Source organism: Podarcis cretensis (assembly GCF_951804945.1).
Source record: "Podarcis cretensis genome assembly, chromosome: 5".
NCBI classification, from domain to species: Eukaryota; Metazoa; Chordata; class Lepidosauria; order Squamata; family Lacertidae; genus Podarcis; species Podarcis cretensis.
Window position 1 is genome coordinate 96,931,751 of NC_137174.1, and position 22,634 is coordinate 96,954,384.

Genomic DNA, 22,634 nt, shown 5'->3' on the forward strand with positions numbered 1-22,634 from the left:
ACCTCTCTACTTGAACTGGGGCTTCACTTGAAGCCTGAAGTGCAGCTGGAGAAAGGTCCTGTTCTGTTGACCGGACCGGGACAGAAGGATCCTAGCATTTCTACACATTCCGGCCCAATCTGAATACTTTATCCTGCCTGCTAATAGCAGAGGGTCATGTTGCATGCGGCCATTCCCTTCTGCTCCTGAACAGGGCTCTGAGGACTAAGTACACACACAGTCTCATTATCTCCCTCCATACTACATCTCATCCAACTTCACAGTCAGAGGCTCCCAGCTCTTGTTCTGACACACACACACCCTCAAGAAATAGGGTGTTGCCCTTCTTCCTCTCCAAAATATTGAACCGGCTAGAAGTTGAAATCAACCCTGAATCATAGAAATGCAAGCTGACAAAAGCATAGCATACAGAGCTTTCGCTTGGACTCTTCCTTCCCTCTAAAGATTTTTTTGGACAAGAGGTTGGCCACATTTCAGCTTTCAGAAGGGTAGATGTTTCTTACAAAGTCAATAAGCAGCAGCTAGTTTGGAGGCTCCCAACCCCACAGGACAGCATAGTGCCAGATCAAGAATGTGAAATGAATTTGCAGGCGTCTCAAAATAGTAACTGCAGCTCGAGAGTAAAAACTGACAAGTTATGAGTGAAAACTCTTTTGCCAAATGTGCGTGCCCTGGTGTGCTATATTGCTTGGGGCTTTGCCACTCCAAATATAGGCCCCACACATGACATTCAAATTTCATTGCCGAGTGCAGTGTGGATGAAGTTTGCCTATGAAGCGGATAGGACCCACCGGGGCTACACAGAATATTTAATTTTTAGACAGACCCACTTAATTTTGATGCCAAGCCCTATCTACACTGCTCAAAGGGGACCTAGGATAAAATGTCAGAAGTAAATTCTGAGAAGCTAGTTATCATCGCACACCACTCCCCTGCCCAGCTACTTAGCTCCCTGGGCTGGGGGGTGTGGCTTAAGACAACTGGCAATTAGTCTTAAGGCCTCAAGCCAAGCTCCTGCAATTGCCAAAGTGACTTGCTGCTCACAAGCAGCCAGTGGGGTTTTTCCATATGTTGCTACAGCTCCATCACACATCTGGACTCAATTTAAGGGGGAAAGCTGTGGCTTAATGCAAGGCCAACATGTTGCTTCTCTGCTAAGGCTTGCACAGATCATTGTCAAAAGAGCAATGCACTCATCCTATCTCCTGTAGGCACAATAGCCTGAATACATGAAGTAATGGAAGTTAATATCTAGGCCCTTATGTATATGGACTTGTAGAACCATGATATATAATAAAACTAACATTTCACACACATCAAGAGAAACTTGCCTTCTGCTTGTTAATTTATTACAATGCCTCCCTTTTGTTCAGCAGTTGGTACTGAGCCTACATGCATTTGGGGCACTGCAGGCGTGCTGCCATCATGTGGACAGTGTGGCAGTGGAGCTGCCAGGGGGCACAACAACAGGAGCAGCAAGTGAGGGGACCCACCCTTCACTCTTAATTGCAGGAGTGACTAATGACTATAGGGGTTTAAAGAGAACATATGATATGCCAACTACAGGGTTTTGAGGAAGTAGACGAGTAAGTTCAGGAAAACAAATCCGAAAAGAACTTTTGGCCAGAAATTGACACAGTAGAGAGTAAAGTGCTGCGTGCTACAGATACCTAAAAATGAAGGCAAGTCCAGGCTCCATTGAAAGCTCTAAAGGTAAAGGTAAAGGGACCCCTGACCATCAGGTCCAGTCGCGGACGACTCTGGGGTTGCGGCGCTCGCTTTATTGGCCAAGGGAGCCAGCGTACAGCTTCCGGGTCATGTGGCCAGCATGACTAATCCACTTCTGGTGAACCAGAGCAGCACATGGAAACGCCGTTTACCTTCCCGCTGGAGCGGTACCTATTTATCTACTTGCAATTCGTGCTTTCGAACTGCTAGGTTGACAGGAGCAGGGACCGAGCAATGGGAGCTCACCCCGTCGCAGGGATTCGAACCGCCGAACTTCTGATCGGCAAGTCCTACACTCTGTGGTTTAACCCACAGTGCTACCCGTGTCCCCATTGAAAGCTTTAGAGATGGGCAAATAGCACTACCTGGAGTAGCATCACCCCAAGCATCAGACGTGAGTGGAAGTTGGCAGAAACTGGTAAATGTGGGAATGCTTTAGCATGCAGACAGTGCTCTGTGCATATGGGGTCACTCTGCATGCTTACCCTAAAAGACAATCTGCAAACAGAGCCAGAGACCAAGTAGCCAGACCATGCTTCTCACAACTAGATTATCTAGTACACAGGACTTGCAAGCAGCTAGCAAGATCTGAGGACCATGGAAGACAGTGGGAGTTAAGTACTGGAATCTAAGGGGTGTTACCTAGCCTAGCCAGGCTTTTCCCTTGCTTGTGGGAGAAGATGCTGCTATCAGAGGTAAGCAACAGGCAGGATGAGTCAGTTGACACACAATGACAAACACTCAATTCAACATGCTCTTTCTGCCCCCACCCCAGTCCAAGTGATGATCTCACCCAGCACAAAGGAAGCACCGTGTGCTGCATCATTTTGCGCATTGTCAGCTATTTCCTTAATTACGAGGGAATTAGGCCGTGAACAGCAATGGGGCAGCTCAGAAGCTGCCTTGAATCACAGGGTCCATTGTGCGGAAGACACAGCAGACATATTGTTGGCTGAGGAGAGAACAGTTTGATGCTGCACAGCTGCAGGACTTTAGTCTTTGGTCAGCAATCGCCCAGGCACTGGAAATATTCTGAGAAAAAGCAGAAGTACTGTAAAAGGTTTAAGGAAAAGGAAACCTTTGGTAAGATATGTTGAGGAAGAGAGGTGGCAGAGGAAAGACTTGCCAGAAAGGAGTACATCCATGTACAAGTTTGATTAGAAAACTCAAAAGGATGGATTCCCAACCCAAGCCATGGTTTGAACATCCAATAGTTCAGAGATGCTTGCATGCTTTCTTTTTCCATCAGCTCAGCACTCGAGGCAACTGCCCTAACTACTGTTCGTCAACTCGGACATCACACCAACCCATAGTTTACAGGAAGACTTTAAACCATGATTCCTAGTTTCGGTTTCGTGGCCGATCACAAGGCTTATCGGCAGTTAAACTCAATTGTCTCATTATGAGAAAATTCCAAGCCTTGTGTATTATACTTCAATAAAGCTCTTTGACTAAGGTTACCAGATTTTTTTCAGTAAGTCTGGGGACACTATAAATAAATATTTTTAAAAAAATTAAAAAGAGGGGAAAAGTTATTAAAAAAAGAAAGACGTAATCTCTTCTGTGGTCTCCTCTGTTGCACGGCCTTCCTCTGGGTCCCGGCCTTTCTTGGACCACTAGCCATGCTTCCCCCCTCCCTGCACTACAATCCCCTACAGGCTTACTCAGGAGTAAGCGGAAGCAGAAACCCCCTCCTCCTGCCCTGCCCCTCTGACTGGGCGACTCCTGCTCGGGAATCGTCCGGCGGCCGCCCATCTGCGCCGCGGCACACCCTGTCAGCAGGTCTGGGGCAGAGCTGGCGATGAGCGAGCGGGAGGAGGCGCGCTTGGGCCAGATCAGCTCATCTCCTGCTCGCATCTCGGCCGCGATGGCCAAAGACAAGCTGGCCAACAAGCTGAGCCGCCGCTTGCAAGTCGAGGAGCACAAGCCGAGCAGCAGCCGCAGCTGCCCAAGCACCACCCAGAGGCCGAGTCGGAGCCCGAGCTGCTGGTGTTGGTCAGTGGCGCCGACTGCGAGCTGAGCACCAAGTCACAGTGGCGCACCTAGATCAACGACCCCGAGCAGCTCTTGCCCGCCAGTGGCACCCAGCACCGCATCTTCAGCCCCTAAATAGAGTCCCCATATGATGTGTCTTGTGCGCAACACATCATATGGGGACTTCCAGCAAGGCAAAATGGCGGGCGCCATGGCAGCTGGCAGCTCCTGAAGCCAGCCAGAGCCAACTGCGCTACCAGGCTGGCTCTGGGCTGCTGAGACTGCCGTTGCTGCTGCCACGTTTCCTGGGGACATTAGATTAAATCCGGGACATTCCGGGGATGGAATTTGTCCGGGGACAAATTTGCAAATCCAGGGAGTGTCCCCGGGAAACGGGGAGGTCTGGTGACCCTATCTTTGACACAATAATGCTGACAGAGAAGCCCTCTCAGCAGTGAATAACAGAGGCCCCCAAGGAGGTGCTGGATGTGTCCTTCTGGGAAGCTGAAATTTACTCTCCATTTGCAGCAGGTCTTCGCATTCTAAATGGCAACCGGATCTGAACAAAGTCATAAGAAATAAATCTTAAAAGACGCATCAGCAGATCAAACAAATTGCTGCTATAGCTTCGTTGTTAGCCTAAGACAGGCGAGTTCAGGCTAAACCAAAAAACCACGCAAGTCCTCTTCTCCAAATAGCCAGAGGGGGAGGATGACTCACTGTTTTAACAAGACCTGACCTGGCACGGGGTCTTCTGGCAATTCTTCATAGGTTAAGATGCTGCCAACTGTGCAGATTTGATCTAGATGGTTCCCTCAAAAACCACCAAAATGTACAGAATCTGAGGCCATTCTTTTCAGAAATGGAAAATGCCCTGCATCATTAAAACACAGTAAAGCACTGTGCTCCTCAGGTTAAATGTGAATGTCCGTTATTCAGGGAACAGCCATTACATTGCATCACAGAGACCTCTGAGCGACTTTGCAGCTCACTAGTTTTTTAACCTGGTGTTAAGTGTTGCGCTGAAAGCACCATTAAAAAACACACATTAAAACAACCTTCCATTACTCTCTTCCATAAGAGCTTTACAAGTGTTGCACAGTCCATGCATTTAAATAATAATAAAAGCAGCAACGGCAACGAGCTATCTATCAGTTTACAGAAACCTATCTAAACAAGAGGTGTGTTATAAGCCTATGGTGCTGAAATAGGTATGAAAAGAAGGAGAACGAGCTTTTGATAGTGGAACTCTAGGAAGTGTACTACAAAATGGTCCAGTGAAACTTGGGGACTGTATTTATTTATTTGCAATGGCTGCAAAAATTTCCCAAATAAAACTATAGGCTTCCCTTCCCCCAAGTAAAGGTGGATGAATTCTTTCAGGTATTACTTGCCATCAAGTCCCACGGGGTGGGGATGTGGACCAGTAGTTATTTACACAGTGCCAAAGTCCAGCCCATTTCATAAGCAAAACAGCAGGTCCTTGCTCCAAGGAAGCTACACACTAATTTTGTTGGGGGCAGGGGTTGAGACCACAGAAGGGAGAGGCAAGGGTAACAATGGACAAATGTGCACATAAGGTAAAGGTAAAGGGACCCCTGACCATTAGGTGCAGTCGTGGCCGACTCTGGGGTTGCGGCGCTCATCTCGCTTTATTGGCCGAGGGAACCAGCTTACAGCTTCCGAGTCATGTGGCCAGCATGACTAAGCCGCTTCTGGCTTACGTTCCCGCCGGAGTGGTACCTATTTATCTACTTGCACTTTGACATGCTTTCAAGCTGCTAGGTTGGCAGGAGCAGGGACCAAGCAACGGGAGCTCACGCCGTTGCAGGGATTCGAACCACCGACCTTCTGATCGGCAAGTCCTAGGCTCTGTGGTTTAACCCACAGTGCCGCATACTCAGGTTTAAATTCAGTTGGAGGACAAAATGGTTTTAGGGAGAAAGTGGAGTTGTGGGAATATTTTGAAAGGAGAGAGAAAAAACATGGTATCACATCATTCTGCACCAAAAGAACAGACAAAATGCGCCTCAGTGGACAATAGGAGAACCAAGGTAATTCAAGGGCAGAACATTCCCGGCTCTTTTAAGGAGCCAGACGACAATATCTGGGTGGAGCCAGCAAGTCAGTGCCTGGAGCTCAGAAGCAAGGCAGCCCTGCCACTCAACCAGATGAGCAACAATGGAAATTAATAAAGCAAACAAGCGACACAGCACATCCCAAGCTTGCAAATAGTGTCCTCATATTCTCTCTTGGCCCTCCACAAAACCCACTTCAAGTGACAGAGGCAGCCATCATCAGCCAGTGGCATGACACAGCCAAGGGGCTCCTGCAAACTGTCAACAATAGCAAGAAATGTCAACTTGGGATACAAATGGCTAGCAGTTCACAAGGCAGGGGAAGGTGGAACATCATTTGAGGACTGCAATTTATTAGGAGATCCATCCTCTATTTGGAAAATGTCTCTGCTAGGAGGACAGGGGTTCCTGGCACTGATTTCAAACAGGACATACAATAAAAATAAATCAATTTGCTGCTCTGCCCACGTCAACACATTTCCCCCATGCACATGTGTGCGAGAGGAGGCTGCCAAATACCAGCAGCGTCTGGCTGACACACTGGGAATTCCAGCAGCGCTTTCTTTGTTCTCTCCTCTGCGAAGTCCCGCAAAGCTCAGCCTTGAACCCATCCCGTGAAAGATGGGTGATAATTAAGCAGCCCTGGCTTAGTCATCAGACCAGCAATTACTTGGGATACTAATTTTCTCTCACCAGCTGAGACCAGGGAATCTCTCGGAACTTAAAATTGGAAACACCAGCTGCAAAAAGAGATGCAAGAATCAGGAGGGGGAAGCAGCTATCTCATCGCTGTGTCACACTAACAGAAAGACCGCTTGCTTCTCTGTTAAGGGAAGGGTTGCAGCTAGCAGTAGAGTGTTTACTTTGCAAGTAAATCCCTAGCCAGGCATTCTCAAACAGGAGTAAGGGGGGGCAGTTAGGGCCATACCTGTTTTAGACCTGAGATGATAGGAGTAAAGGGGGGGGCAGTTAGGGCGATACCTGTTTTAGACCTGAGATGATAGGAGTAAAGGGGGGGGGCCAGTTAGGGCCATACCTGTTTTAGACCTGAGATGGTGAGCTTGCAACACAGGGTTCCTGTTGTCCTTTGCTGAAACTGGAGCCAGGTGTGCAGCAGTTAGAAGGTGCCGCTTTGTTGAACAGGTACGGGCAAGAAGACCAGGCTCCTGGCATTTATACCAGGCCTAGCGACCCAGAGGCTTCAGACTGCCTGCCAGCTGCCGGGCTGATGTTTACTTTATAAAATAGCAGTGGCACAATGTTGTTCTTTCATTTTTCCCATCCTTCCACCACATATTGTTCCCTCTGCTCCCACATTTTATTCTCATTTTATGGTAGAGACAGTGATGGTCCCAAATGAGTTCAGCGAGCCTCAGGGCTCAATGGAGACAAACCCAAGCCTTCCTGGTTGAAATTTCATACTCTGGCTGTTACAACTCACTCTACTCCTATCCTTAATTCACAAGGTTCCTCTTCAAACTCGAGTCCTCATCTCTTTTGATCTGGGCATCATGATGGGAATAGAGCACAGACAGAGAGAGCAGGGTGACTGAGGGGGCCCCAATGGAGTTTGGATTTGATATCCCACTTTATCACTACCCGAAGGAGTCTCAAAGCAGCTAACATTCTCCTTTCCCTTCCTCCCCCACAACAAACACTCTGTGAGGTGAGTGGGGCTGAGAGACTTCAAAGTAGTGTGACTAGCCCAAGGTCACCCAGCAGCTGCATGTGGAGGAACGGAGACGCAAACCCGGTTCACCAGATTACGAGTCCACCGCTCTTAACCACTACACCACACCGGCTCTACATCACACTGGAGTACTACACCACACTGGAGTACTACTGCTGGGCGGTAAGGGAGATGGACCCTGAACAACCAAGTCTGGGGTGAAGTGGGTATCAACTATGGCCCCTCACACAAGTCGATGGAAAGAATCCTACACCATTTACTTTCATGGAGAAGACAAATGGTCTCCATCCCAATGCCTTACCTGGCATCCCAAGGCAATGTGTTCATAAGTGAGGGCCACATTCAGCACACACAGCTACCTGGAGAACTGGAATTCCAAGATGATCTCTCCAGGTTAGATGAATGTGCAACAGCACATCAAGTAAATCAACAGGAAGACTTTGGGCTGAGTGGATGTTTCCCCTCTGAAGATGATGGTGATTTGTTATTTATTGTATTTCTATACAATCCTTCATCCGAGGATCACAGGGTGGTTTACAGTATAAAACCACAAACATACATAATATAATAACAAGCAACTCCTGTTTTTCTGTTGCTGTGATTTTCTTTAGCATTGTGGTTTTAATGTATGGTTTCAATGAATTGAACATTCTTTTAAAATGTGACTGCTTATGTAACCCTCTCTGGGACCATAAAGTGAGGGGCAGGTTATATTTATAAACACTTTGAGGTGTTTTCTTGTAATCAAGCGATATACTGCATAAATTTTAATAAATAAATTCAAGAAATAAATGAAGTGGCATACATTGGAGTGGTAAAATTCTAACTTCTAACTATGTAAAGGTAAAGGTAAAGGTACCCCTGCCCGTACGGGCCAGTCTTGACAGACTCTAGGGTTGTGCGCTCATCTCTCTAGAGGCCGGGAGCCAGCGCTGTCCGAAGACACTTCAAGGTCACGTGGCCAGTGTGACGAAGCTGCTCTGGCGAACCGGCACCAGAGCAGCACACGGAAACGCCGTTTACCTTCCCGCTATAAAGCAGTACCTATTTATCTACTTGCACTTAGGGGTGCTTTCGAACTGCTAGGTGGGCAGGAGCTGGGACCGAACGACGGGAGCTCACCCCACCGCGGGGATTCGAACCGCCGACCTTACGATCAGCAAGTCCTAGGCACTGAGGTTTTACCCACAGTGCCACCTGCGTCCCTTCTAACTATGTACTTCCCATCAAAAAAATTTCCAGCAACAAGTCAGGCTGCCATAGCTAGAAGGCAAGATAAGCAAGGAATCCAAATCTGCCTGTGAGTTGACCTACCCAAGATGATATCTGAATTATCTTTATTATCCTGCTAGGTATCTCTCACATTCGTAGTCTCCTCACCACTGCACACAAAAGTATCTGTCCACTCTCCACCCATCACTTGCCACAGACTCCAAAATTTATCCAGAAAAATGGCCAAAAGCAATCAAACTTCATAATTCTGGTGTGGGTGTGAAGTGTCTAACTGTAGATGCAACCAATTGTCAGCAGAGCAAGATATTGCAAGCTTGGTATTCGGGAATCTGATGGCTTGGGGGAAGCAGTCCAACACCTAGGAAGAAAAAACCCTTTTGCTTTCACAGGATAGGGCAATGCCAAAAGCCCTGCTTAGCAGCAGCTGAGTACAAGCCTACAGCTGTCCCGACCTTGCACCGCCTGCCAGCTGTCAGGATAATGAACACGTTCCCCTGCCTGGAGACCTTCAACAGCTTAAGGGAGTGTCACTATCTCTCTATTAACACATACCTTCTGCTCCAATCGACAAATTGATAGGTTTTGAGCAGGACTTCACACCCTTATGATGCAAAATTATATATTTTAACCCTACAGGACCTCAACATACCTTCCAATTGACACCGTGCACGGCCATCTCTCAAGGGCAAGTTAAGCTCAACCCTGCACTAACTGAAATTGTAAAGCCTCTCTCACACCTAGAGAAAAAGCTTTCGGAGAAATTGGAGGAACCGTTTTGGCACAGCACTACTACTAACCTACTGCTGAACTTCAGGCACAACCTTGTCACCACTAGCCAATCACCCTAGAGCTGTGATACGTTAACATGCTTCTTGAACTTCTATATAGGGGATACTCAGTCGGTAGAGCATGAGACTCTTAATCTCAGGGTTGTGGGTTCGAGCCCCATGTTGGGCGAGAGATTCCTGTACTGCAGGGGGTTGGACAAGATGACCCTCGTGGTCCCTTCCAACTCTGCAGTTCTATGAAAACTTCCACAATTTCCTAGTAATAAAGAGGGGGTGTCATACTAACTCCAAAAGTCTGTGGTAAAACGCTGTATGCTTGGCACAGGCAACTAGAGTGCCAAACGCAGAAATGTTATGTAGGAAAGACCAGAAGGATCAGCTTCTGTTGGTAATCATGCTCTTCATCAATGGCCACAACAGAAACATCTGTTTGATGGAAAGAGTGAGAATGCAAACTTGACCAAAGAGATTGAGATCAAATCAGCAACACACTGGGAGACTGTCACAGTATGAATCCGCAGACCAGTAAAATATGTATTGGAGTATATTATTTCTGGAGGCTTGCCTAGTACTGTTGTATTTTCTGCACCAGGGGAAGGCTCACTGCCCAGGCATTTAGTATGTTTTACCTTTACTGATAGTTTTATCTGGCTTTTATGAGAAGTGTCAGAGTGCTCATCCCAAACAGTGCAACAGAGGCTGTTATGTGCAGTTAGGAAGAAAGCAGTTAGGAAGACACCTGCTGGACTTCTGACTCCTAGCAACAGTGCTGTGCAAAACAGGACAGAACCACCACAACAAGCAAGGTTAACAACTGTACAAAGCACTAATCAGCATTAATAATAATAATAATAAAAACTGGAGAAGCCAGTCATCATAGCAAGATAACAAGATGCCAACATGCCATTCATGTCCCTGTGTGAGTGAGTGAGGAATGTAGTGGGAAGGGCTTTAAAAAAACCATTAAAAAGGTGACTGCCATTCACTTTAACCCAAGCACACAGCAGTTACAAGACACCGCACAACCTGTAGCAAAAGGCAAATTGTCTGGAACAGTGAGAAGGCAGTTAAACACAGTACTTCAGCTCACAACGAAATGCATGTAGCTGAACAAACAGGACCTTAGAACAAACCGGAGGTGGAAAACTCTTAACAGAAGATCGGCAGCCGATCCATCACTCAGGGATCCAATACAAAATGGTTCACTCTTGCCCACAGTCTGGCATGCATGCTTCCAACTGTAGGTGTTCTTTGGGGTCAGTAGTTTGTTTTTTATTCTCTCCATCAAGGGGCTTCCTTGCCATCTCTGCATTCATCCATCACATCAGTGTCACACCCTCCCTCGTAGAACTCGGGATTCTATATGTTAGAGGTGGCTGGCCTGTGGCCCTCCAGATGTTGTTGGACTACAATCCCCATCTTTCCTGACTGCTGGCCATGCTGGCTGGGGCAGATGGGAGTTTGAGTCCAACAACATCCGGAGCACCACAGGCAAACCACCCCTGCTCTAGCCTCTCCCCGCCATCACATTCCACTTCTTGTGACAGGAGCAAATAATAATTGCAAAGACTAGGAATCTTCATTTGTAAAACAGGAATATAATAATAATCATCATCATTATTGAATATTATAAGAATATTGTTGACTCACAGGATTAATGCAACTATAAAAGAGGGAAGGGGAATCAGCTGCCCACCCCTGAGCCTTTGGAGAAATTCAATGCATTTACAGAGTTGCAGCTTCCCCCCTCCCAAACCGCTCTCTGTCTTTATGCTAATCTCAAGTAGACACATCAGTAAGCTCTTCTCCAAATTAGCAGTTCTTCATTCCTCTTGTTTGAGAAGCCCAGGGCTGAGCACAACAACATTCCAGGCCTGGTGTTCCTATTGTCTTGCAGAGAAAGAGATTCTCTTCTGAATAGAAGTGGGGCCCAGGCCCAGGCAGACTGGGGCACATTACATAACTGCCCAGTATTACACACACAGTGGCTTTTATTAAGTTGACATCTTGTAAAATTTGCATTGCTTTGCAAGCAACCCAGTTCTCAAGAGGATGAGGGTGTAGGATGAATTTCCTCCACAGCTGTTTTAGCTGCTTTGGGGCCCAAGTGAGTCAAGGTTTACTGCCCATTCCTGAGCATTCCGCATTTGTTCTTTCAGCCCTTGCTGGGATCTAAAAGACATCCCATTTGTGACCTGCAAGATTAAACCCTGCCCTTCTCTCTCTGTGGAACCATTTATGAAACCAAGGCAACTGCTCCTAACACAAACCACTCTCCAAAATTCACTACTGCCTACCATTTATATAGGACCTTTTCCATTTGAACCTTAGAACCTTTGCTTAAATAACATTAGTGATACCTGAACAGCAAAACATATGGAAATTCGCAAAAAAAACCCTTGATTTGCTTACTGATGTAACTCAATATTCCCACCGTTAAAAGAAAAACATCTGTTGTGGCACCTTAAAGGCTAACAAATGTATTACAGGATGAGCTTTCGTGGACTCAAGCCCACTTTGTTAGGTGTAACAAGAACTTGTGAAAGAGAGTTGGCCTTGGAACTGGGGGAGCTGGGCTCCAAAGACAGATCTGTCACAGATTCCTGGCAAGGCCTTGAGCAAGTCACCTCCTCTCCACTTCAGCTCCTCAATCTGCAAATCTGGGAATAATACCGGCTTACCTCACAGCAGTTTTCAAAAGTAAAAGGTAAAAAAGGCATGAAGTACTTCACAAATTACAGTACACATTTTTAATGAAGCTATTCAGATGTCGGCTCTGTTCCCACATGCTGGCTTAACTATGTCTACTAAGTTAACCCCACTGTTTTCTAGAGCCTTCACAGTTTAGTGACACAATTCTTTGTCATGCCTATTCCAGCAGTTGTTGATACAATGACAATGGTTTCTATAATGGTTTCCTATGGAAGTCTTTCAAGTAAAGTAACAAAATTAATGGAAATGATATCCAACATTCAACTGTTTTATTTATTAAATGATATATTAGTTATATTTCTCCAGTACTGTTTAAATTTTAGAACATGCTCACGCAAAGTGGAAATCTTCATTATGTAAAAATGTACACTGGCAAAGGATTTGGGAGCTGTGTAATCCACTTTCGGCTGCAATCCTAGGCCATTTAACTAGGAAGCCCCACTGAACTCAACCGGACTTAATTCCAAGTACGCTTATATAGGAATGCACTTCTCAAGTTATTTTGAGGAATCTTTTGTTCCATTACTATATAGATATTCACATGGCCCTTAAATGCAAAATGTATGATGATCTCTGCCAACAGTTTCTAGACCATCTATGTATTCCAACATGGAAACCAGAGGCTGAGGTCATGCACTTCTTATTCCAAGGGAGAGACCAGGAACTCACCAAGACAGTAGCTAAGTTCCTCTACCTGATTTTTTGTCACTGAAGTATGCTACAGGATCCTGCCCTTGCTGGAAACCAGAGATGAGGTGAATCGCTCGCCTCTTCAGCCCTTTGGCAGGTGACTGGGGTGGCAACGAGATCGCACTGGCCTAGCTATTCTGAATGTATTCTGAATGTTCTTATGTGATGCCAATAAAGGTTACCTGACTTGACTATATAGATATAAATGTCCTTATTTATCTCCTAGTCCTGTTTTCATTTACTCTTAAACATCCTATCTGCTTTTTGCATATTAAAGAAAACTGGCCCTGTCCACACATCCTGTTAGCCAAGGGCAGAAACTTAGAGCCTGCCAGGTGTTGTTGAACTTCAACTCCCATCAGTCCCAACCAGTATGACCTATGGTCAGGGATGATGGGAGCCGTAATCCAACAACCTCTGGAGGTCCAGAGGTGTCCCACCCCTGCATTAACCCATAGCTTAAAGCAAGCTATGATTTAAAGTGATTGAGCAGTGTGTCCCTGAACACTGCTCAAGATTTTCCCACAAAGCACTTCCCCAAGATTTTCCCACAAAGCACTTCTCCTGCTTCTGCCGTGATGCAGATGACAAAAGCCAGAGTCTCCGCTGTGTTTTGTCCAACTCAGGCCCATGGTTGGCTTCTCTAGCACTAAGCCAAGAGTAAACCCTGGTTCCTGATTGCGGTTTGTTTTGAGGAGCCCAGGTTCAGATAACGTGACAAGCCAGACTCCAGCTTTCTTGTCTCTGGCATGGCAACAGCAGGAACAGGAAAGGAGCATCTAGGAACTTTTGAGCAGCATGGACGCATTTAACCATAGTATGTTTAAACTTTAGGGTAACATGCAAACCAGGCCACTGAGTAATATTTTGCTAGAAGCCCTTTTTTCCTCTTTAACTCACAACGTATCCTTGCAAAGGTAGTACTTAAATGCAGATCTAAGGCCTGGCTTAACATGCTATCCACACTATTTATCTAAAAAAAAAAAGTAGACGTTTTGCAAACGTGCAATACACAAACTGAGCTGATGTACACCTTTACATACTCTTGCCGAAAACCAGTGTTCTTAACTCCCATTGTTTTGCGACAGGGAATTTCATTAATGCGAGCAGTTCCTGAGCTCTGGGTGCAGTACAGCACCTAAGATTTCAGATTAAAACTGCCACTGCTGGAAGGAAAGACCTTTTTCTGCCTCCCCACTTCCAGCCACTCTTAAGACTGGAGAAGGAGCCCTCATAAGAATATTAGGGAGGGAAGGCAGGGGAAGTATGGGTTGTTGTGTTTTTCAGTCTTCAGACGAAAACTAGATTCAGGTAGGTAGTCGTGTTGGTCTGACGCAGTAGAAATATATAAAAATAAATAAATAAATTGTCCAGTAGCACCTTAGAGACCAACTAAGTTTGTTCTTGGTATGAGCTTTCGTGTGCATGCACACTTCTTCAGATACCTGAAGTTGTGTGCATGCACACGAAAGCTCATACCAAGATGAAAACTAGACCATGTGAAAAATGAGCATAAGATTGTAGCTGCAGTTCATTCATTTGCAGCTTTGCATTCTTGTTATAAAAACTGCCTAGACACTCTGTTGTGGCACCCATAACCTAGGTTTAATACGCCATTTAGTTCCTAGCTTCCACATCTTAGTTTCTAACATTGCCGATAACCATTGCTTGTGTGAGATGACCTTCTCATCCGATGTCTCCTCCCTACCACCTTCAACCCTCTGGGGAAAAAATCAAGGGGCTTGCAGGCAGAATCTATTTTGCCAGTGATGTCCATTTGACTGGTGGACAGGCACTGTGGTGTTCACCCTATTTATTTAAAGAGTTTGTTCTGCATAAATAATTTGAATCTTTGTCACCAAATAAAGTATTTATCATTTTGTCACATTTTTTATCCCACCAATCCTCTGAGAACTTAGAGGGGGGGTGCGCGGTATTCTTGTTTTATCCTAACAAAAACCCTATAAAGCAGCTTAAACTGAGCTATTGATACTGGCCAAGCAAAGCTTCAAACACAAGTCTCCATGGTCAAGTTCTGATCCACTAGTCACTATCCTACCATAGTGCTGGATATGAATAGCCTGACTTTTCCCATATGTTTCATTTACCACTATACAATTTCAGCCCATATGGCAAGATTGCAACAGACCTGCACCAATTATTTTCCAGTGTAAGATTTCAAAGATCCTAATGTGCTGGTTTATAAACATTATATCCACAGCATTTCCTCCACCAAGGAAAGGGCAGGCCCTCTCTCCCTGGGAGGCAACAGCTGTTTAGCAACACACAGCAGACTCAGCTAAAATATTAGGGCTTAGGGACCAAGATACAATATACTGAAATCAAGAATGACAAACACAGAGCCAGCAAATATGTGAGCCAAAAAAACTCAACATCCCTGGAACTTTTCATATGCCAGGAAAACCAGCAAATCATGGTCTGTGCTTTATATGGGGGGGGGGGAAATGCCTCCTATTGATTTACTCCCTACATTTTCCACAAGCTTTGTGCAGGCTTCTGAGCCAAACATGCATTGTTAGGTCAAAACCAGCCTTTGCAGTCATCTGCAAATTCAGGAGGATGGGGGGGGGGGAGAGAGAGCTATGGGACTGTACTATTTCAGAATGCAGTTGGGGAAAGTCACAGAATCAAATGTGCCACACATTAAATGCTTCCTACCCATGGAAAGAGAGATTCTACCTCAGCTTTCTTGCTGAAATGTTTTGTGTATGGGGGAGCATGCACACAAATACCGATTTCTACTGTGAATTGCTACAGTACCAAAAAGGCTGGTCCATGTACTTCTGCTGCACTTGTAGATCAGCTTTTATAACAAGAGCTCTGAGCAGGATACAACCCCAGGGTAGGTGGCCACAAGCAGAATGTCTTTGTAGGACTACAAAGCTCTAACAAAACTTGCTGTCCAGTTCTCACAAGCAAACACCAAAGGAACACTTCAATCTTGTGAATGCTACTGGAGCCCTAGGAGCAGCAGGAAACCAGGAAAGATTCACAGAGATAGGATGTTAAAAACAGCAAGGTGTGAAGTGTGTGTGTATGTATTTGCAAGAGACAGAAAGATCCTTCGAAGAAGGAAAGAGAGTGTCACAGAAATATAAGGAGGGGGGAAAGGAGCAGCAGCCGTACATAGCCAATTCCTTAAAGAGGAATTTCTTTGTGTCTTAGGACATACAATCAGAGTCTGGAAAATTACACGGCCTTCAGAGGATTGTGGGAGAGGCTCACAAACCAAAGCAGAACACAATCAGAGCAGAGGGCAGGCTTTTACAAGGAATAGGTTTTGGGAAGCTAAGCCAGCCCAAAAGAAAACAACCTCTCCTGCATTTTACTCAGAGACACCACCTTGTCCTGCAAAAGGAAGCATCAAAACAGGGAGGGGGGCACAGTGACAGGTGAGAGACCATGGTTAATTTCCCTTGCGGTGTCAGTGTCCCCAACACACCAAAGATTTGGATGTTGGGGAGCGCTGCAGGGTGAAAGAGCAGGATTCTACAGTAGCTGCTTCTTCTGGACAGTTTTAGATAGTAACTGTATACAAAAGGCCTTTCAGGGGACTGCACAAGCTAAGACGTGCACTGCAGAGGATGCTGGGGAAAGAAAGGGCAACTATTGAACCCATCCTCTTGACCCGGCAAGGGATTCTTGGGGCACATCTCTTACAACCGCACTTAAGTCACCAGCAGCCCTATTCTCTCCTCGCTTGGGCTGCATGCCGGCAGTAAAGCTGGTGCTGGAAGACCCCTCCGTTCCCACAAACAACAGATCTCCTTCCTCAAGGAAGAATGAAATTTATCAGGAGTGGGAACTTATGAAGTGCCTTGCTCTAATGTATTCGAGGGAAGATAGCCTGCAAGGGAGGTCTGGGGAATCAGACAATGCTGGAACCCAGCTCCCAGCCTCCCTGGCTATGTTAGCTGGGTGTGATGGGGGGGGGGGTTCCAACAACATCTGGAGGGCCACAAGTCCTCCATCCCCAATGCAAAGAACCCCCAACGTGACATGGGGAGAATTGTGTGTGAGATTGCGATGTGTGTGAGTGCGATTCTGGCACTGGTTGGCCATTGGAAGATCCTCCTAGCAGGGAAGAGCATTTAAGGTTCACCCCACATTTAACCTCTTTGGGGTGAACCAGGCTTTGCTCAGGTGGGTTTATGTCTCCCCAAGCCCCTTCTTTCCCCTTCCCTCGGCTCTTCTGCAAAGGCTTGAGAATCGATCAGCTTGAGAAGGAAATGGGACAACCTCGGGAGGTGGTGGGCTCCCGCTTCTTTGGAGGTTTTTAAGCAAAACACGGGGGGCCATCTGCCATGGATGCTTGTGTTGAGATCCCTGCATTGCGGGGGGGGGGGGGTTGGAGTACATGACCCCGGGGGGATGGGGTCCCCTCCTATGAAAGGAGAAGCTCTGAGCCAGGGCAGGGGGCTGTGCTCGCCCCGCACTACTCGCGAGGAGGAGAGGGAAAGGAGGTCAGCAACACAGGACGGGCCAAGGGGGCCATTCATTGCGGCAGAATCCCGAGGGCTTCGGCCGCCCCCGCCGCTGCTGCTGCTGCTGCTGCTGCAGACGTGTCCGTGGCGAGGCGTTGATTTTTAAAGGGGGGGGGAGAGAAGATAAAGGAAGGAGGGAAGGAGGGAGAGGAGGGGAGCGGGGCCTCCGTCTCACCCGAAATCATCGTCCATAGACTTGAAGTAGAACTTGTAGTTGGGCCGGTTGAGCAGCGCCTTGAAGTCGCCCAGCGTCACCCGCTCGGCCGGGATGGGCAGCTTCACCAAATACGGCGTCTCCTGGTCGTCCAGGTGGTAGATGATCTTGGTCTCCGCCGCCGCCATGGCCGCCGCCGCTCCTCCTCGCCGGGACCTCTGGAGCAAAGCCAGGCGCGGCCTAGTAGTAGCCCAAGCCGGGGAGCGTCCCGCCGGCCGCGGCGGCCTCTCCAGAAGCCGGAGGGGGGCGGCTTGGGCGGGCCACGCAGGCCTCGCGCTCTCCGGGCCGGGTCCCCTCGGCCGCCGCCGCCGCCGCCGCCGCCGCCTCACCGCGCAAACTCCCGCCTCCGCCTCAGCGCCTCCTGTGGCGGCGGCGGCGGCTCCTCCCCTCCGCGGCCGCCGGGCCTCGCCAGCCCCGCCTCACGCGGACGCCGGCCTCGGCCCCGGCCCCGGCCCCACCACGGCAGCCAGCGCCCCTCGCCTCGTCCTCGGGGCTGCCCTTCAGGGAATATCAGCAGAATGGAGCCTCCATGGCCAGGGGCAGCCGCGCCTCAGGGAGGGTCGCCAAGGGGAAGGCCCGGTATTGGTGGGGGGTGGGGTGGGGGGGTTTTCATTTATTTATTTTGCCCCGAGGGAGGTGGTACCAGACCGCTTTAAGGACTCCTAAGCGCGCCTCATAGAAGTAGAAAACAGGTACTAAAATATTGCCATGATAGAAATTCATGACATCATGGGGGGGGGCAGCCAAAGATGTTGAGCTTTTTGGGGGAAATATATGTGTGTATATATGTGTATGTACACACACACACCACCAAAAAACAGGTCATTTTGGGGGGCGGGGGACAGAACCTCAGTTGAGTACTTCCAATGCTTTTTAGTATTTTTTATGCACATGGCATTATGCACAGCTTGCGGGGAAGTTGAAAGACAGAAGCTTCTCTTCCATAAAACTGGAAGTCATGGACATGCAGCGAGGCTGAATATTGGAAGATTCAGGACAGATAAGCAGAGTTAAACTATGGAACTCCCTCCCACAGGAGACAAGGACGGCCACCAGCTTGGATGGCTTTAAGAGAGCAGCTGTTCCTCTTTATTGAATTTCTGCCCCACCTTTCATCCGAAGATCACGGGGCGGTTTGGAATACAAAAATACATGCCATAATAACAAATGGAAACAAGTCCGCCCCGCACAGTATTCTTTTGATCTCCTAGCAGGAAAAGGGAAGATATAAATTCAGTTTTGTGTAATAAACTGATCATTCATTCCTCTGGTATGTGCAAAGTGTATATGGGTTAAGGACAGAAACAAAATATCACAATTCATGGAGGAAAGAACTATCCTGCTCAGTTGGTTATAGAGTGTGGTGCTGATAACGCCAAGGTTGCAGGTTCAGTCCCCATACGGGACAGCTGCATATTCCTGCATTGCAGGGGGTTGGAATAGATGACCCTTGGGGTCCCTTTCAACTCTCTGATTCTATACTTCCGTGGATGGAGGCAGCAATGCTTCTTGCTGGAAACTACAGTAAGAGAGAAGGGCCTTGTGCTCACGTCTTGCTGAAGGGTTTCCCACAGGCATCTGGTCGGCCACTGTAAGAACAGGATGCTGGACTAGATGGGCCATGGCCTGATCTCTTTTTGTTCGTAAGAAGTTTCAGGGCTAAACTTGCAGCGTGAGGGGAAGTATACAGCACCAGAAAACATTCCATAGGAAGCCCAGGCCAAGCCCCGTTAAAACAAAAACAAGCATATATGCACAAACGTATTACTATCTCTCTTTGGCTCAGAAGCAAAAATATTCACTTAGGCTTGTTTTGTTGTTTTCAAAGACAGGTGCTCAGTATGCATTGTTGGGACTAGCCAGCAGGCCCTGCTTCCTTGGAGCTAGTGGTTTCCAATCTCTCTTGCAGGTACCATATGCACATGAGTGGAGGCAGAGCGTCCATTGACTTTAAAATAAATTGTGGTTGCTCAAGTCGCTACAGACAATAAAGCTGCTGCTACTTTAGGTAAGCATTAGATCACCAATAAGCTTTAAATTAATTGGTGATGCAGTGAATGAAGGGTGCTTAATCTTTTTCTGTTATAGCCATGTTGGTTCTGGAGCTTAAATACAGTCTGAGAACTGATAAAAAGGCAGTTTTAAAGCAACCACATTCCAGTCATTATTCTGCTGCAGCAGAAGCTACAAGGAATCCTAAGGCACCTTAGAAACTAGCCATTTATTGTGGAAATAGCTCTCATGGGGAGGCAGAGCATAACATGTCAAGCTGCTGGGTCGGAATTTATATAGAAATTCGGTCCTATTGGAGTTGGGCTGAATAGAGACTGGGAGCAGCTAGTTCTGAACGGACGCCAGTGGTCCCTTCTCTCTTAGGTGTCCATGCACACTGTTGAGTCATGGTGCCTCCCACACCAGAGAAGAAGGGGTGAGTGAAAATCTACATCAAGAACAAGGAAGATCAGGATCTGCTGCCGCCTGAAGCGATCCCCTCACTTTGCCTTATGGGTGGGCCGGCCCTGTAGCAGATGCTACTTCCTAATAACATTTCCCCTCTCTCCTTTTGTGAGGTGGGAAGCTAAATCTTATGTCAGCTATTAGGTAGGTGATTATTCTGAAGTAGGTAGCACAATGTTCAATAAGATATACTCTAGTGATTGTGCATGGTTGCCGCCTTAACCTTTCAAGTGGCAAAGGCCTCTTACCTAGGTGCCCCTCTGGAATGCCTGAGACCAATTCTCACATGAAGACTTGTCAGTGCTTCTGCTTCTCCTTTCGTTTGCAGAAGGGCTTACACCTGTACCTGATCCTGTCAACAGCTAGGGGCTTGCTGATTGCCTAGTGATCGGATCTTAGTGTGAACTGATTTCTATCTATACAGGAACTCCAAAATCCATTGTTGAGCAACCAAAATATGCAAATGCTTGAGCCACCCAGAACACTTAATCAGGAAAGATGTTACGCAAATAAGGCTGGTTTTTAGACTTCATTCCAAGGTGGAAGTTGCAGACTGAATAAGTTTGTGCTAGGTGTTACACATATAAGGTTACAAAGCAAGGATAAAGAAGCAATAGCTGCACCCTCTTTTTGAAAATGGGGCAATCTAAATGCTGACTGTATGGCTACAACAAACAGTTTTGCACTTCCCTCCAGTTCTTACCTTTTAGAACCTCTTACCTGATGAATTCTGGATAACTTGAAAGCTTGCAATAGTTTGTGACGTTTTGGTTTGTCCCAGTAAGAGGTATCATTTAACTATGGATTCTGGAATTTTATTTTAATGGATCAAATTGCCACCTTCACTTTTTAATATATTTATTTTAATGGATCAAATTGCCACCAGGCAGTTTAAACAGATCACCTGGCAAAACAGATGCAGTGTACACTATGTAATGCTTGGTTTACCGTGGAAAAGCAGCATACAAAAAAACCCAAATGTTTTATTTTTATTGTTAATTTCCCCTTCTCAAGTGATGTGTGTAAAGACATTTCTTTTTTCTAAGCTGTCTTGCATTTATTTATACAGAATTTATAGAGATTTAAAATAAAAAAAACACAAAATAAATTAAAATGATGCAGCAAGAAAAGGCAAGTTCTGGAGCCTTTTTAATTATGCAAATTAGGTACAGTTGCATAATTTCTTCTGAATTATTCATTCTGCTTCTATTAGTCATGGAAAGGGCCAAAAAGATATGCAAGTCTTAAGCCCCACCTCTTCCTTGAACAAATCTTACTTAGCAATCCCTGTGGCTAAGGTTTCTTCAGCCTTTGCATGAGCTTTCAAGCATATCTTCACACCCGTGAAGGCTAAACATTATTTTAAAGCAAAGATTTTCAGGAATGCAGAATTCAATGCCCAATGCCACTCTCACAATTCCTTCTCCGAACTTGTGTGGAATTGCAGTTTGCACATAGCCTCAAGCACAGGGGTGGTTGTGTTTTGCACTGTGATTTGTTATTCCCATTGCTGCACTCAAGACTAGTTTCCCACCCTCTCAAGTGGAACCATGCCAATCCAAACAGGCAGGATTCTACCCCCTAGTCCAAATTCCATTGTTGACCAAAGAGATTTATCAGCAACTAGCCCAACACTGTCTTTCTCTTCGTACCTTGGCAACTGCATGAGCAAGCAGGCACATCCTCTCCATTTCATATAAAGGGTTATGCTGGTGCACATTTAAAGATTGTGATATATTCTATGGAGTGATTCGCATCCAACATTATTCATTTTTATACCAGCAAAATGCTTGATAGGCCCCAGCACATAATTATTTCAGGGAATCGTGTAACTGCTGAACACAAACCACATGCATATAGGCTAGGCCCAGGTTGGGGGGAAGCTGTTTCTGTTCTACTTATCAAGTAGGAATATATAAAGGGTTGTTCAGCTACAATTGAGAGTCTACCTTGAAATCAGGTTTTCAGGCAAGGTTCTTTAAAGTAACATCACCGGACATCGTCTAGAACACAGGTTTCCCAAACTTTGGGTCTCCAGCTGTTTTTGGACTACAATTCCCATCAACCCTGACCACTGGTCCTGCTAGCTAGGGATGATGGGAGTTATAGCCTAAAAACAGCTGGAGACCCAAGTTTGGGAAACCTTGGTCTGGACAGTGCAAATGTTTTTCAGATGGTTGCTTCTGATATATCATTTGTAACAGCTTCATTTTCATACTCTCAAGCCTGCTGCCTAAAACACACTTTGGGAGTAAATCCCAGTGAGCCTAGTAGGATTTTTTTCCTCCAAACAGACATGCATAGGATGGCACTGCTGGATTCTTTTGTTCAACAAATCTAGAGAATGCTCCAATTCCAGTATGACTGAATGTTAGCAATCAATGCACACAATAAAAATTGGTACTTTCAGAGCACAGGATTTGAGCAGAACATAGATTTGTTACGTGGCACAAAGTATTCTCTGCCTCTAGTCAAAAAAAACCCCATCAGATATGGAATTGCAAGGCAAACCCATTTTAAAGCCACCTTTGAACTGTTAAAAGAGAAAACCTCAGGCATCCAGCA

At 46.5% G+C, this 22,634-nt stretch overlaps 1 protein-coding gene across 3 annotated transcripts in view; it reads right to left on the bottom strand.

Annotated features, from left to right (window-relative positions):
* The window catches only part of DVL3 (dishevelled segment polarity protein 3), a 54,175-nt gene extending 36,285 nt beyond the window's left edge, over positions 1-17,890 (bottom strand). Inside the window, exon 1 of one of the 3 annotated variants that reach the window (XM_079977883.1) lies at positions 17,574-17,890. In XM_079977883.1, the coding sequence (XP_079834009.1) occupies positions 17,574-17,740 (167 nt within the window). In that variant the 5' untranslated portion in view covers positions 17,741-17,890. The remainder of the gene's footprint in view (positions 1-17,573) is intronic. The other 2 variants (XM_079977881.1, XM_079977882.1) reach the window with 2 other exon arrangements.
* Positions 17,891-22,634: the final 4,744 nt, after the last annotated feature.